The following is a 15,843-nucleotide window of genomic DNA, read 5'->3' as shown; positions in this document are numbered from 1 at the left end:
GCAGTGGGGCTGCTCTCACAGCCAACGACATGACATTACATAATTATGTTGCAACCTTCGTCTATCAAGCAAACAATTATATTATTTTTAATTTATAATTTATAATTTATAATTATATCAGACAATGCACCTACAAAAGCAGATGATTACAATTAAATTAGCCAACTTGGTAACACATTAGTCATAGCAGCATAGGCATAGCCTTATTAATGTTTTGTGTGGCGTCGCCGTCGTGTACAACAATACTTACGTTTTTTAGGTGATTTGACAAAGTTGTTGTAGAGTTGTGATATGCCATTTTCTTCTGGCATATCTGGCACTCGGCTTTTTGGGCATTGTCTTTGCATATTTTAAAGTGTAACCACACGTCTGATGACTTCTTCGTCGACATGTCTGCTGCACATGTCCTTGTTGTTTTCAACACAGATAATCTCCACGTGCTTGTTGTAGAGAGGTGGAGTCGAGGCACCGCTTACTTTCGTTTCATTGGAATGGAGGCGCAAGATCTTTTATTTTATTTTTTAAACTTCTATTATTATTATTTTTTGTTCGAAGCTTGTGCCATCGAACAAAGCTTCGAACCTTCGAAGTATTTAAGACAGCCCTACTCGTCACCAACGCAAGAGACACCGGGTTCGCCTCCGGCTTGGGCCAGCCGTCATACTAATTCAATTGGCAGAATTAGCGGGTGGAAGTCAATGGGTGGTAATCTGGACGTTGTGGACAGCAACTCCTACAGGTCGTTTGGGGACGCCTGCACAGCAGAGACAGGAAATGGTGGGGGTAGTGTGAGCCTCCCACACGTTACACCTCGCCAATGAGAGTCCGTGCTGGCAGGTGAAAAGATGTGACAGGCTGCCTCCTCGTGTACCGGAGGGGACACGTGATGCAAGGCTTCTATCCTCCTTACAACCGGCCAGTGGGGGGCATATGCGAGCAACGTTCAAGACAGGGGAGGGGAGAATTGGCACAGTGGAATCGGGATGGGAGAAAAATAGAGGAGAAAAAGTGGATAAAAAAATTACACTAGACCTACAAAAGGAACACTTATAATTATTTCATTATAAAATGCTTATGTGTCTTTCTCTCATGTCACAAAAATAGAGAACTAGATAGATAAGGATGGTAATACCGTTAAACTGTGATAATTGACCCCGCCCTCTTTTATTGATCCACCAATCACAATGGTTGCAGCATATAATCATACCATCAGTCTCATACCATTGCATCCCTATAGACCTGTTCCCTGTTTACAAACATACCGTGTTCGAGCCAATCGGCAATACCAACTGAGTCATGTGACGAACTGCTGCACTAAAAGAATATGACAGGGCTCTGGAGAAATATAGTCAAGTTAGACCGTGCTCACAAGTTCTAACACTGGGTGCTGTAATCCCATAAAGTTCAGTATATCAAAAAGCAGGGTAGCTGGACCAGCACTCTCAGGTTCAATGTTTTTAATGGCAGCCTGAATAGATAGCAGACATGTTTCGGACAATGTCCTTCTTCAAGTGATATGGCTAGCAATGGAAATACATTCAAGATGGTAGTTAAATACACCTGGCAGGTAATTACATGACATGACACGGCAGGAAATTACATCACAACGCAGGTGTGCCGGTGCAATGTGACCAAAGGAATGACCTATCAAAGTAGAGTCCAATCATAAATCCATAAATTATACATATATATAGATATATCTATATCTAACACCAATCTATATTATAAACAATACAAAACAAAACAAAATTACCAGAAACTTGATATTATAACATGCCCATTAATTTCTAGGGCTAATTGAGGCCCTTTACATATTTAATTAAATGGTTTCAAATTATACATTGGGCATCCTTGAGAAACATACCTCTTGTTTAGCAACAAACAACAACTTTAATAAAACCAGAAATAACACTGTGGGTGTAAGGAGGTTAGAGGAAACCGGTTAAAACGTTCTCTTCATTCATTCCTCTAGGTTCGATGCAATTGAACAGGTGGATATAATAGCATTCACGTTGCAACAGCAACTTGTGTCTGTCTCCACCTCGCGCGGGCCTGAGTACTAACTCTAGTCCCATATATTTGAGATTGTTGACGGTATGTTTACACTTGGAGAAATGTCGAGCTACCGACGACTTGACATCTGAATTTCTCACAGCACATTTGTGTTCACTGATTCTTGATTTAAAGGCTCTCGTTGTTTTGCCCACATAAGAAATATTACAAGGACATTTTAGCAAATATACCAGATTAGACGAATTACACGTAATCTGTCCTTTGACTGGTATATTTTTCCCCGTTTTAGGATGTGCGAAAAATTTACCTTTTAATCATGCCTTGGCACTGTACACAGGATTGGCAGGGAAAATTCCCATCTGGGATATTGGACATAAAATGAGAAGGTTTCTTTAAGGGCAAATCAGTTTTGACTAGGAGATTAGATAGATTCGCTTGTCTCTTATAAAAATAGTTAGGCGAATGCTGAAACGCTGCCCCTATAAGAGGCTGCAGAATATGCCAATGTTTATTGACAATACTCCGTCTGTCTCTCGTGATAGGGCTGTAAGTAGACACAAAAGATACTTTGTCTGTTTTGTCTTTCTTTCTGGGGGTGAACAACGTGGCCCTATCGATACGTTTGGTTTTGTTCAGGGCTTTGAGTGTCAAATCGGCACTGTAGCCTCTTTCGTGGAAACTGCCACGGAGGACCTCTGCTTGTGCAATAAATCTATCGTCAGTATCACATATTCTCTTATAACGAAGTATTTGGCTATAAAGTAGACTATTCTTCAAGGCTGGGGTGTGATAACTGGAATAATGCAAGAACGAGTTACGGTCTGTCTCCTTTTTAAAAACCTGTGTGTAATGAGATGCCATTAGGGGCTTTCTTGATCAGAACATCGAGGAAAGGTAAATTATGCATATCAAACTTCAATGTAAACTTTATTGTTTCTCTACAGGTGTTCAGGTACTCAAGGAAGGCAAAAAGATCAGATGATGAACCAGACCAAATAAAAAACCGATCGTCAATATAGCGCATATAAGATTTGACAAATTTCTCAAACGGGTTATTTATGATTGGACTCTACTTTGATAGGTCATTCCTTTGGTCACATTGCACCGGCACACCTGCGTTGTGATGTCATTTCCTGCCGTGTCATGTCATGTAATTACCTGCCAGGTGTATTTAACTACCATCTTGAATGTATTTCCATTGCTAGCCATATCACTGAAGAAGGACATTGTCCGAAACATGTCTGCTATCTATTCAGGCTGCCATTAAAAACATTGAACCTGAGAGTGCTGGTCCGGCTACCCTGCTTTTTGATATACAGGGCTCTGGAGAAACCATGGCACTCCCCTGACTAAAAGTAGTTTAAAATGAAAACGGCTGGATGTAATTTAGCCAAATCAGCATGGCTGTGAGTGTGAGTCTTTCACCTTTTACATATCTAGCTTTGGCATGGATTGATTGTTTAGATCGCTAGCATGGCTAACAAATGCAAATATATTGTAGTCTGCCCCGTTCTGACCAGGATTACGTTCCTTTCTGCTCCGGGGATGCGCATGCACACGGAGTCTGACGTATACAGCGAACAAGTCTATAGACACGTCATGAGAATACTACATTTACATTTAGTCATTTAGCTGACTATTTTATTCAAAGCGACTTACAAGTTCTGTACGACAAGTCAGCAGGAAGGGTACAACTTTTTCAGCTAAGTAACGATGTTCATCAAACAGTGTTGAAACTTGGGTGCTGCCGTGTTGAGTGCATAGTAGTAAAGAGTCAAGACATATATGCAGGAAAAGTGCATGATAGTAGTACGTAGAGTAGAGACAGTACGAAGGTTAGTTTTAGATTTTTTTTCTCCATTTCAGATATTAAATGAACTAATGAATATTGTTGTTTAAATATGCTCTCACCATCACTTATCACTACGCTCTCTCTCTTCTCCTCGTTCTGACTCCCACCCTCTCCACCGCTCTTTCCTTGGTTTAGGAGCGGCCAGTATAGGGAAGGGCATCGGCGGTATCTTGTTCTCTCGTTTCTCTCGCTCCAGCAGTCAGCCTGCCTCGGTGTCCGTCGGAGTGGAGGGAGGAGGGGCCGCCAGTGAGGGGGAGGAGCAGAAGAGGACAGACAGCCAATCGGCATACGGCCTTTCTACCATCGCCCAATCAAACTCTACCATCATAGCCACCTCATGTTAGTTCACTTCCTTTCCCTCGTGTTGAATTTGATTTTAAAACTAGTCAGTCAGACAGAAAAGCCTCATATACCATTATGCTCATGTTTATGATGGTTCATCTGTTCTGCAAATGCAGCTTTAACTTTTGAGTGAAAATAACAATTTGAATGTTCTAATCGAGATTTCAGTGCCCATAGAGCAGTTGAAATGTTGGATATATTGCACCATTTCATATTACATACTGTATACATACTGTCGCCCACAGGGGCTTAATCTCAATCAACGTTAATTTGACCAGTTGTGATGTGTAGCTACTAGCGTTGCCGTTTAATATTACAGCGGGGGACCAGTGTGGTGCCAAATCCGATATGTTCCAATCTACTTCTGGGGCATGAAGTAATGTCAGAAACCAAAACTATATATATAAAAGTTCCTAGTTAATATAAAAGTTCATAGTTGCATTTCAAAACGGTAACATCAACCTGTTGTCAGTTCATGAGCTATACAACCACTTCCACTGCACATTGTTTCAGTTCATCAGCTTGATATACATTTAACTAGCTAGCCAAGATGGCTGAATGGTTTGATGTTGATGTTTTTTAAATGGAAATATGAACTTTATTTAGCATTTAGGTTATGTCGGTTTCAACCAAGAATCAGGTCGGAACAGATCTTGGAAGCGGAATGGAATGCATCATACCAGCAATGGAGAACAGTCCTCTGACCGTGACACGCTCTCCGTCTTGTCTTGCAGTGGAGCTGGAGCGACGCATGGACTTCGAGCTCCGAGAGGGTCTGGTGGAAAGCCGCTATTGGTCAGCAGTGACCTCGCACACGGCCTATTGGTGCTCGCACGACATAGCACTCTTCCTGTTGACCTTCATATACAAGCAGAGAGAGATGCCGCAGGACCCAGAAGACAGCCTGGAAACCGACTGAAATGACACTGGGGACTTTGTCTACTAACCAACACACACACACACACACACACACACACACACACACACACACACACACAGATTGGCATCCTAATCCTAACTCTTTCTCCCTGGCTCTATAGGTTCTTTAACTCATAATGACCTGCACTCTAATGAACACAGACCTTTTAGTTTTTTTTTTTACTCCGTAAATGGATGGATACAGCTTTGCTCACCCCAAGGGTGACACTGTTGGACCAGGAGCCTGTACCACTGAGACCAGTAAACCCCTCGGCTTATACTTATGAACCGCAAGGAATTGTAGAAATCAGTGGTTGAAGCTAGACCTACATTAAGAGTCCACTGCACACGACTGAATAGAGTGTTCTCTTCAACCCTCCAGCCTGGACTTTATTTGGGAACTGCTGCAACCCCCCCCCCCCCGTGAACCCCAGGCTTCAGCCCAGCCCAAAGTCCTCTCACCTCTCTTCACAAACTCGCCATAGAGCTGTGTGACGCACAAACCCAAGGAAACTATAAAAGAAGGATGGGTCACTACGTACCAGCGTTCTATGCTCTGCTTGGTGCCAGACTTTGGTGTCAGTTCTATTGAAGCCTGTATTACAATTCTAAATATGCAAGCTGAGGAAGTATACATCAACCAATACATCAAACGTTGTTGGCAAGTTAACAATGCAACAAATTGCAGATGGTTCTGATATTCGATGTTATAAACATAAACGATGAGTCGGCTGATCCCATTCAACTCGATGTCGACTCAATGTCACACGCTACACAGTGATGTAGTGACCCTTCCTTTTATAGTTTCCTTGCACAAACCCGGGCCTCACCATAGAGCTGTGTGACGTACAAACCCGGGCCTCACCATAGAGCTGTGTGACGTACAAACCCGGGCCTCACCATGGAGCTGTGTGACGCACAAACCCGGGCCTCACCATGGAGCTGTGTGACGCACAAACCCGGGCCTCACCATGGAGCTGTGTGACGCACAAACCTGGGCTTCACCATGGAGCTGTGTGACGCACAAACCTGGGCTTCACTATGGAGCTGTGTGACGCACAAACCCGGGCCTCACCATGGAGCTGTGTGACGCACAAACCTGGGCTTCACCATAGAGCTGTGTGACGCACAAACCTGGGCTTCACCATGGAGCTGTGTGACGCACAAACCTGGGCTTCACCATGGAGCTGTGTGACGCACAAACCTGGGCTTCACCATGGAGCTGTGTGACGCACAAACCTGGGCTTCACCATAGAGCTGTGTGACGCACAAACCCGGGCCTCACCATGGAGCTGTGTGACGCACAAACCTGGGCTTCACCATGGAGCTGTGTTACGCACAAACCCGGGCCTCACCATGGAGCTGTGTGACGCACAAACCCGGACCTCCGCCAATCTACCTTTGCCGACGCCGTGGGTTCTCTTTCCGTTCCGTCGGGTCACCTCTTCTGGTGAGGTGGACCCAGAGCCAGACGTTAGATTGTTCTGAGATTAGTTGGGTTTTTACACAAATAGATTGGAACCCTTTAAGTGTGTATTTCGACATCTAGAAAAATACGTTAACGTTTAACGAGCAAACGCAATGCAACCTTTCACAAGGGGTCAGAAAAAAATTATGTTATTTATGTAGAATATTAATATATTTCCCTAAGATGAATGATATGGCATATTGTCCCTTTTATTGTTATTTTGTTATTTAAAGAAATCATTTCTCCTTGTTTTGCTTTTCTATTCCACATGAATATGTGTTTTCTTTCTTTCTTTTTTTTTTTTCTTTTTTTTTACAATTTGATCGATGTGACTTTCATATAAAGGTCATCATTACAGAATAGTGTACCCACTAATTCAAAGATCAGAAAAAGCCATTTTCTTTATATATAGATCATGTATATATATACATGTATATGTGTACAACAAAGCAGCCACTATGCCATTGATGCTGGCAGAACTACCTGGTTGCATTATCAACAGTTCCAAGAGACCAATGACGTTTAGCACGTTGCACGACACCATATTTGACGGGAGACTTAATTGACCTGATCTCAACCTATTTCCTCGGACAAAGCAACAGCTGATCAAGAAAAGAGGGCAGGGTTTGAGATTGAGGTCAATTTTCACTTGAGACTCGAAATAAAAAGCATAACTTTTTCCCCTCTAGTTTTCAGCCATGACCTTTTCACAAACCTTACTATTATGGGATGTCACTGGGGATTTCTTCCTTTTCCACGCCCTAGTCGGTGTCACTTGGTCTAGCTGCAACGTCCGACCTTGTCATAGTTTCAATTCTCAAAGTGACTACCAACTACTGTAGCTGGGGGGCGGATTAGGTTTGCAGGAATTACCGTACATAAGCCCCAGTAGAAGGCTATGGAATATAAACTTATTTTCTTACAGAGCGATTTATGAATCTAAACATGAATGCATGTTAAATTGTCTCCATCCAGATGGTTGTCTAACAAGCCTCCTGAATCTGAATGTCCAATCAAATCTTCTATTCAGTTATTGGACAAGGTCGCTGTCACTCAGAGCATTGACTCCACCGAAGAGCGCGTTCCCATGCTGCTCAATGCTGAGGTTAATGGAGAGACCTTCTGGTGCTAACATGTTTACACTGATATCCACATGAGACTAATAATATTAAAACAACAAAAACGTTATAGATGTATCTTTTCTATAAAAAAGGAAAAAAATATTATTTTTTCATGACTTTTTAATCCAGTCTTGAGTATCAATTTGGATCTCGTCTTGGTAAATGGGATTCAACCAGGTGGCCAAATATATCCTGCGATGTGTCTAGTTTCCTACATAACTATCCGTTCGAATTGAAGAAGTTAGAATGGAGAGAGGATGTCGCATTATAAGGGCATTTTCCCATTGATAACAGACATTAGGTTTTTTTTCTTTTTTAATCTATAGTCCTTTCCAAAAAGAAAAAAAACCACAAGGAATGATTATGCCATTTTGTTCGTGGCTCACCTGAGAAGTTATGAAACTCCCTCGTTTTGCATGGTGTCACGTTAACGGTAAACAGAGGGTCTCTGGACACCAGGCTATTGTATAAGACTGTGCCAACACATCTAATGACTAGAATTTAAACTACTCCAGCTTGTCTGTTGATTTTTTTTTTTTTTTTTCTATGAAATCTTTTTATAAGACTATTGTGATGGATAATGAAATGGAACTAACCTCAAATTATTATTATTATGTGTCAGAATTTATTACGTGTGTAGTGTATTGTTATTATCATTACCAGACCGTTGTCTTGTTTGCTGTGACGCAAACTACTGCTTTACTATGTTACAATCAACCAAGGGCTGCAGAGTGGGCCACCGCTGACTGGGCTCCAGTTATTGCTACTTATTGCACCTACCAGATGTAATGCATGTGTATCTGTTGGCGTATGAGAGAGGGCTCACTGTTTGAAGCAGACCCAGAACAACCAACCTTTTTAAGAGCAGCGTTTCTCAACCTGAACTTCCATGGGGATCCCCAGAGAAATGGGGAATATTTGTAACTTCAGAATATATAACGGTGACTATTCTGAGCATCGGTCTCACGTTCTCTCTTCATCTACAGTATAGATTTGACAACTATGGAATTCTGGACGTAATAATATCTTGACAACCAGGATCTTCTCAGATGGGGGTCCTTGAGACAAAATGTTATCAAACTGAGGTCCTTTGACTCCTGTATAGATTTGGGGGTCCTTGACACACAAAGGAAAGGTTGGGAACCGCTGCTTTAGAGGACCAGATGTGTGCCTTGATGAAACGAGGAGAAGTGAGATCGCACATACTCATCGGCTATGAATTGCACAAGTGCTTTAGAATCGGCCCATCGTTGCTTCTGTTTGTCCCGTCTGCTGAATGTGCGTTACATGGCACTGGCCCATCAGAGGCCGTGGATTGTAAACTCCTTTTTCATTATAACTTGTTCCAAGAAGGCAGGCATGTGACTGGCCTTATAATCCGCACATCCCTATTGCATTGTTACAGAGAAAAACCACTGATGCCTCTGCATGTTGAAACGTCATTGGCTGGGTGTGGACACAGCTTATAGGGCCAAATCAAGGAAACTATAAAAGAAGGAAGGGTCATCATGTCAGAATTCCAGCGTTCTATGTAGTGCTTGTTGTTCAGACTTTGGTGCCAGTTATATTGAAGCCTGTTTACAATTCTAAATATACCAGCTATCTGATGAAATTTACTTCAACCAATATATCAAACATTAGCTAGTTAACAATTAAACAAATTGTCGATTATTCTGACATCCGAGGTAATAACCTCTTTAAATTCCGAGGAGATGGTCCCATTCAACTCAATTTCGGTCGAACTGAACGTTTCCACACTTGGCACCTACGTGACTGACGTGATGACCCCTCCTTCTTTTATCATTTCCTTGTGCCAAATAGGGATACAAGACAGACTATTCAACAAGGATATTTTCATCAGCATTTGTGATTACAGATGTACGTTTGATGATAAAAGGTTTGTGTGAAAGTTGCCCGTTTGCATCAAAGCACAGAATGTCAACCGTGTTGTTCACTAATCATTTTAACTACAACTCTGAACTGGAAGAACAGAAGTGGGGGAAACATCTAAAACACATTGGGATTTTATTTTTGATTGTATTGAGTATCCACAGAACTGATCTGTTTTTGAAATGTTGATGGGGACATGTCGTCTTTGTTAAAAGTTAAATGTCACAAACTTCAGGGAAATGCCTTGTGTTGTAATGTGTTGTCTAGATTCACCATTCTTGTTCAGAGTAAAAGTGAAGTCATGAGAAGGTACAAGTGATAATGTGTGCCATCACTTGTGTGTTTGCAGTTTAACCCTTTGAATGTTCAGAACCCCCATCTATTCCACCAGGATTCACTTTTGGAGACGAGCTCCTTAACAGAAATAACTAGCAGTGGATTAACTCAATTTTTTTTTTATCCCGATATGACTGTTACTTTAAAACTTTGAAAGGATGTGCTGGAAAAGCGTTTGTCTGTATGTCCCTATAGCTGTGCAATAACCCCATGCCTGTAATAGATTCAAACTGCCATCCGATTCACTGTATTTATTTCCTTTTATTAAAAGATTTATTTCTTTTTGGATACGTTGTATAATGCTTTATTGGTTGAGCTAAAATTGGTTGAGTTATCCCAGCCGTGTCGTACAGACGCAGAGAAATGTCTGGAGTCATGTGTAGCCTCCTAGACGAGGAGGTGAGGGGGACAGAAGATAGCCCCTTAACCCTTTCACTGCCACACTACCAACCCGGTTAACCCTTTCACTGCGACAATTCACAGAAGGTTAACCCTTTCATTGCCACACGACAGAAGGTTAACCCTTTACTATCACACAACTCGTCGTTAATATCTTAGTAGGAAGATGACTTGTTTCCAGCCTGATTTTGGAGTACAATGGAGCTATTTGTTCCACTGCGACTTGGATCAAATTCTTTCCGAGGCACACCACAACACGAATGATGACAAAGGCTGATTGATCGCTTATGAATAGACCTTGTTGTAATTTACTTGCAGTCATCGTTCCCGATGTGGGTTGCTAGGGATTTAATGCAGTTATTGGGCAACATATGGACGAGCCAGACTTGCAGATGGGACCAGTTAAAACTAAAGTTAGACAGAAGCGATGCGTATTTAACAATGGATTAGAAACCTGCCGTTCCGTATTTGACCAGGAGAGGGCAGTCACCAAAAGGAAATACTGGAGCAACCATCTGCTGCTCGGGGACTATTATTCTCCATGCCTATTTCCTTTTACTGTCTATGTAGATAATTGGCTAATTAGAGTGACAACTATCCATACACTCAATTGTGATCATTTGTGTGCTCGACTTTGTAGCCACGTAGATTAAACGGGCATAAAGTCTAAGAAAGTGAAGTGTCATGATATTGGTGCCTGCCCACACACTACTGCAGGCAGCAGCATCGATTAAGAGCATCTTAAACCAGTTGACTGTAAACTCCAGAGAGGTTCCTTGAGGCTATGCTACTCTTGACACCCACAGGCACACACTCAAGCACACAAATACGCAGACTATCTGGCTAGTATAAACCTCTGGTAGGCTTCCTCAACGCCCACCACCTCTCCACATCTCTCCTCCTCACCCCCCTATCTCCGCATCTGACTGAGTCAAATGTTTACCCTGCAATTAAAACACGGCCTATAAAAGGCAATGGGTTCGCCTGCCAGACACTGACGATGGGGTCAGAGCAGCAGGGAGAGAGGTTATAAATCGCTTTGATGCAGACCATGGTCTGTAGGCCAAAATTCCTGAGCTGGAGCTTGGAGCTCTTGAGGCAGGAGCTTGTTTGAGCGTTGCGCCAGCGGGACAGAGCCAGGAACCCCTGATGATTCATGGGTGCTCCTCGCTGCTGTGCAGAGAGGCAGATGTAATGGAAAGGGGAGACGGCAGCATATACATTAGCCAAACTTGTCATTATATGAGCTTGGTATGCAGTGCACATTAACATATTGTTCGTTGTGTGGGGTCACAGTCCACTGGTGAAGATTTGGTGTGTAAAGAGACTGGAGTCTGGAGAGAGAGAGAGGGGGAGAGAAAAAAAATAGTATAGGTCACTGGTGTTTTTCCTCATTCTGTGTGAAGAAGACCGCTGTGAAATTCCACACAGTGATGATATGTCATTCCCTTGTTTACAGTGATTACCATCCGTGGTGTATTCACAGATGAGGGTGATTTATTTGTATATTGTCCTTTAACTATAGCTCTACTCAAGACATTTCTCATTTTTGGCACATGTTGTGTTGTTGAACTCCTGCAAGATTACAATGAGTTATATTTGGCCTACTAGGCTGGAAAAGGATTTTAGCTGCCAAATTGTTTCACAAACCTATTATGTAATTGGAGGAAAGTTATTATAAGTTATCTGCCTAAGCAAAAGGGCCTAATTAGTATAGCCCCTCCTGTGATGCAACGCTAATGGCTTCAGTCCTGCTTATACTTATTTCATTGGAGACTTATATATTTCACTCTGACCATGTAACATAAACACTGAATGAAAATGCACCATATTATCCTATGAATTTGAATGTTGATAAGCGAGTAAGACTATTTTCCATCAGCAAGGTCTATCTATCGCCGGCTAATAACTTACTCATCAATTAAAAACTGAGGCTTCTTATACATAAGAGTCTATGATCAAATGTGATAATATTTTGAATGAGCACATTCAGCATATATAATCATCGAAGGGGCTTTGCAGTAAAGTATCAATGAGTGGAAGTGAAAGTAATATAGTTAAGAAAGCTTTCTAAATAACTAATTGTGTGTCATTCCTAATCCTAAGGCAAAAGACCCCCATAGCGGTCCCCGGATGCAGGCTCCCTACTATTTCCATAAAAGGCAGCTAGCGATCTTTATGTCATTGGTCTTTTCCCCTTCCCTAAACTGTTGAATTGCTCCTCTGGGAGTAGTGCAGTTTGAAGAAAATATGGAATAAAACAGCCATTTGTCTGCCATATACTCTGTTCACACAGTCCCTGAGCTTTATAGTTTATTAACCTTGCGCCTAACATACAGCCCTCTAATGATCTGCTTTTACCACTGGGGGCCACTAACAAAGGGGCAAAAGACAGGGGAACTAAATATACCCTGTATATAGTGAGCGATTTCCGTGCGTCACATCAGAACAGTGGCTGTTTGAAGGGCAGGGGCGAAAAGAAAAAAAGGGCAACTACTGCACAACATGGGCCATCAGTGAGCAAAAAGCTATGATGCGTCATGTATGGTGAAATAGTCTTCATCCTTGATTAAGATTAACATTAGAATAACATAGACAATCCAGATTAATAGTATAACCACACCTCTATGATAAAAACACACAGGGAACAATACACCTTTAAAAATTGTATTTCACCTCATTGTCATGGTGTTTGAAAAGTAGATTATTGTGGTGTTTGAAGGCCTGCCCTAAACCATTGCTGCAGTGGTACATTTCTCAATGCTAAAGATATCAGTGAGGAATATAAATATTTGGGAAACAGCATTTTAATATGGTCTGGGTTGAAAAATAGTGAACCTATTCTTTAAAAGCTATTTACAACATATATTTTACAGGATATAAAACAGTTTAACAGTTGAAGTTCATTTGAGTGCCGTTGAGCTTCTTCCTTTCTCTCCTTCTCTCCCCTTCTCTCCTCATGTCCTCTCCTTCTCTCCTCCTGCCCTCTCCTTCTGTCCTCCTGTACTCCCCTTCTCTCCTCCTGTCCTCTCCTTCTCTCCTCATGTCCTCTCCTCTCTTTCGCTCATCATGTCCTCTCCTCTATCTCTATCTCCCTCCCCCCTCTCTTCCCCATTCTCTCCATTAAACTTAATATATTGTACCTGGATACTGGCTGGATCAGTGGGATATTTTAATGGCAACAGGAGAGCATTCAAGTTATTTGTCGTTTTAATAATTTCTCTCCCTATCATCATTTTCATCCTCGCTTTCTTTAGCATCTCCATGACCGTCTTCATCATCATTTCTCTCCTTAGCATGATCTGCATTCTCTCTTTCCTCAACTCCTTCATCATTTCTCTCCATATAATCATCTGCATTTTCTCTTTCCTCCACTTCTTCACCATCTCTCTTCCTGATATCATCATTTCCCTCTTGAATATCTCCATCTTCATTGTCTGTACTGTCTTTATCTAAGGTTTTCTGAGCATTTTAGTCTTAGTCAGTTTTTGTCTCAATTTTGTCTTTTTTGTTTTAGTCTAGATTTTGTCGACGAAAACGGATGAAATGTTTGTCTATTTTTAGTTAATGTACTAATTTTTTTTTATATTATATAAATTATAAAACTTTTTTTTTCTTTTCTTTTTTACAGCTACTGTTTTATATATACTGTTTTTTTTAGTAATAACTAGAAAGTAATGGTATTTATTCAACAACAGGTGATTGTATAGATTAGTATTAGTATCATTAAATGACAACTATGCTCAACTATATGCTTCACCCACGGAAAGGTTGTTGGCACATTGGTTCCACACAGACATTATACGCTGTTGCACTTGCTTCCAGAAGGCTCCGTTCAGGTTGGCTAGTAGCAGAGGCTCTGTTGTGATTTTTAATGCACAATAAATATTCAACATTCTCTTTTGAGACTCTGCCTCAGACTCAGACTTATCATTTGGCACTAAAAGCTAAACATTGTCACCGGTATGGCTGTCCGCAACATGTCATTAATTGTGTGCGAGAGGTCGATCAGTTAGCCACATTAGCGTGAGCTAGGTTAGCCACTAGTTAACGCAAGCTAGATGGAAATACAAACAATGTAACGTTACTGGTGAAAAAGTGATTTACCTTGGAATACTCCTTTGCCAACTTGCTGTACTTTGCTTGCAGGTCTGCAGCTGGATTATGAATAGTCCCAACTTTAGCCAAGGTAACGTTAAGCTAAAACTAGCTCTGACTCGGGACAATGGCATTAAGAAAAGTTATAATTATTTTGTCTCGTCTTGTTTTAGTCAACAATATCAACATACATGAAGAGAAATTTCGTCCTGGTTTTTTGTAAATTACATTTTTGTGTCCTCAGTTGTGGTCAACGATATTTAATAAACTATTTAGTCTCGTTAGCGTCACAAGGTCTTCAATAACGTGACGTGAAAAAAATCTTCGTTGACGAACATCTTTTGTCATCATTTTAGTTGACAAAATTAACACTGCTTGTTTGAGCCGAATCTGGATTTAACATGATTTGTGGCGCTCCCTCTGGTGTTGTGATCGTGGTATTCACTGACCTTTGGGAAGTATTTTGACATGTACATCATAGGTACCTTGGTCGTGTAGTGTATCTTGTAGACCAGGCCCATTGCAAGTTGCTGTACTCTGTCGTCTACTCTATAAGCCATCCTAGGTTGTCAAAGTGGGCAGGGGTGAGGTGGGTTCTAGGAGTAAGGTCAAGCAGTAGTCTGACCAGTTTGTTTTGAGATGTTTGTAATTTAGTTTTTAGCGCCTTTGAGGTGCTTTGGTACCATGAGGTGCAAGCATATGAATAAAGAAATAGCAGCCTATGTGACGGCCGGGGCACAGCCAGGGAATCCACCCCGCGACCTCTCTGGTCCCTGTGTGCCCGTCACATAGGCTGCTATTTCTTTATTATAGGCTATTTCTTTATTATATATTATAGGCTGCTATTTTTTTTTTTTTTATGAATAAAGAAATAGCAGGCTATGTGACGGGAACATCCACCCAGCGACCTCTCTGGTCCCTGCATGTGCCCGTCACATAGGCTGCTATTTCTTTATTATTATATATTATATAGGCTGCTATTTCTCCTTTATGAATAAAGAAATAGCAGCCTATGTGGCGGGCACAGGGAATCCACCCCGCGACCCCTGAGAGCTCCCGTCACATAGGCTGCTATTTCTTTATTCATAAGGCTTCTGATGTGACGCACGGACATCGCGCACGGTGTGAAAGGAACAGTGGGATTGTAGGAGTGACGTGACTGGAAAGAGGGAGGGAGAGAAAGAGGGACTCCATTAGCCGAAGCCCGAGGAAACAGTTTGGGATACTTCACTACTTCAACGAGTTCTTCGGGATTTTTTCCCTTTTAAACACAGTTATACATGATTTAAAAAGGGGGGAAAGTTGTCGATTAGCCTAACGTCGAAAGTGTTCGTGGTTTTTGTCCTCAGGTTGGTGTATTTGTGAAGGTGAGTGGACGGGTTTTAATTTTCGTTCCTCAATGCTTT

General features: G+C 41.6%; 2 protein-coding genes across 3 annotated transcripts in view; both read left to right on the top strand.

The window, feature by feature from the left end:
- ddhd1a (DDHD domain containing 1a) overlaps positions 1–6,958 on the top strand; it is a 68,494-nt gene extending 61,536 nt beyond the window's left edge. For both annotated transcript variants that reach the window (XM_084310636.1, XM_084310635.1), the window contains 2 exons: positions 4,001–4,204; positions 4,942–6,958. In XM_084310636.1, the coding sequence (XP_084166762.1) occupies positions 4,001–4,204; positions 4,942–5,126 (389 nt within the window). In that variant the 3' untranslated portion in view covers positions 5,127–6,958. The remainder of the gene's footprint in view (positions 1–4,000; positions 4,205–4,941) is intronic.
- Positions 6,959–15,637: 8,679 nt separating this feature from the next.
- The window catches only part of fermt2 (FERM domain containing kindlin 2), a 74,236-nt gene continuing 74,030 nt past the window's right edge, over positions 15,638–15,843 (top strand). The window contains exon 1 of the mRNA XM_084311214.1: positions 15,638–15,804. The gene's annotated coding sequence lies outside the window, so the exon portion shown is untranslated. The remainder of the gene's footprint in view (positions 15,805–15,843) is intronic.

This window comes from Notolepis coatsorum (assembly GCF_963971535.1).
Source record: "Notolepis coatsorum genome assembly, chromosome: 3".
Lineage (NCBI taxonomy): Eukaryota > Metazoa > Chordata > Actinopteri > Aulopiformes > Paralepididae > Notolepis > Notolepis coatsorum.
Note: the sequence above shows the minus strand (reverse complement) of the source record. Positions and strands in the feature narration are given on the sequence as shown.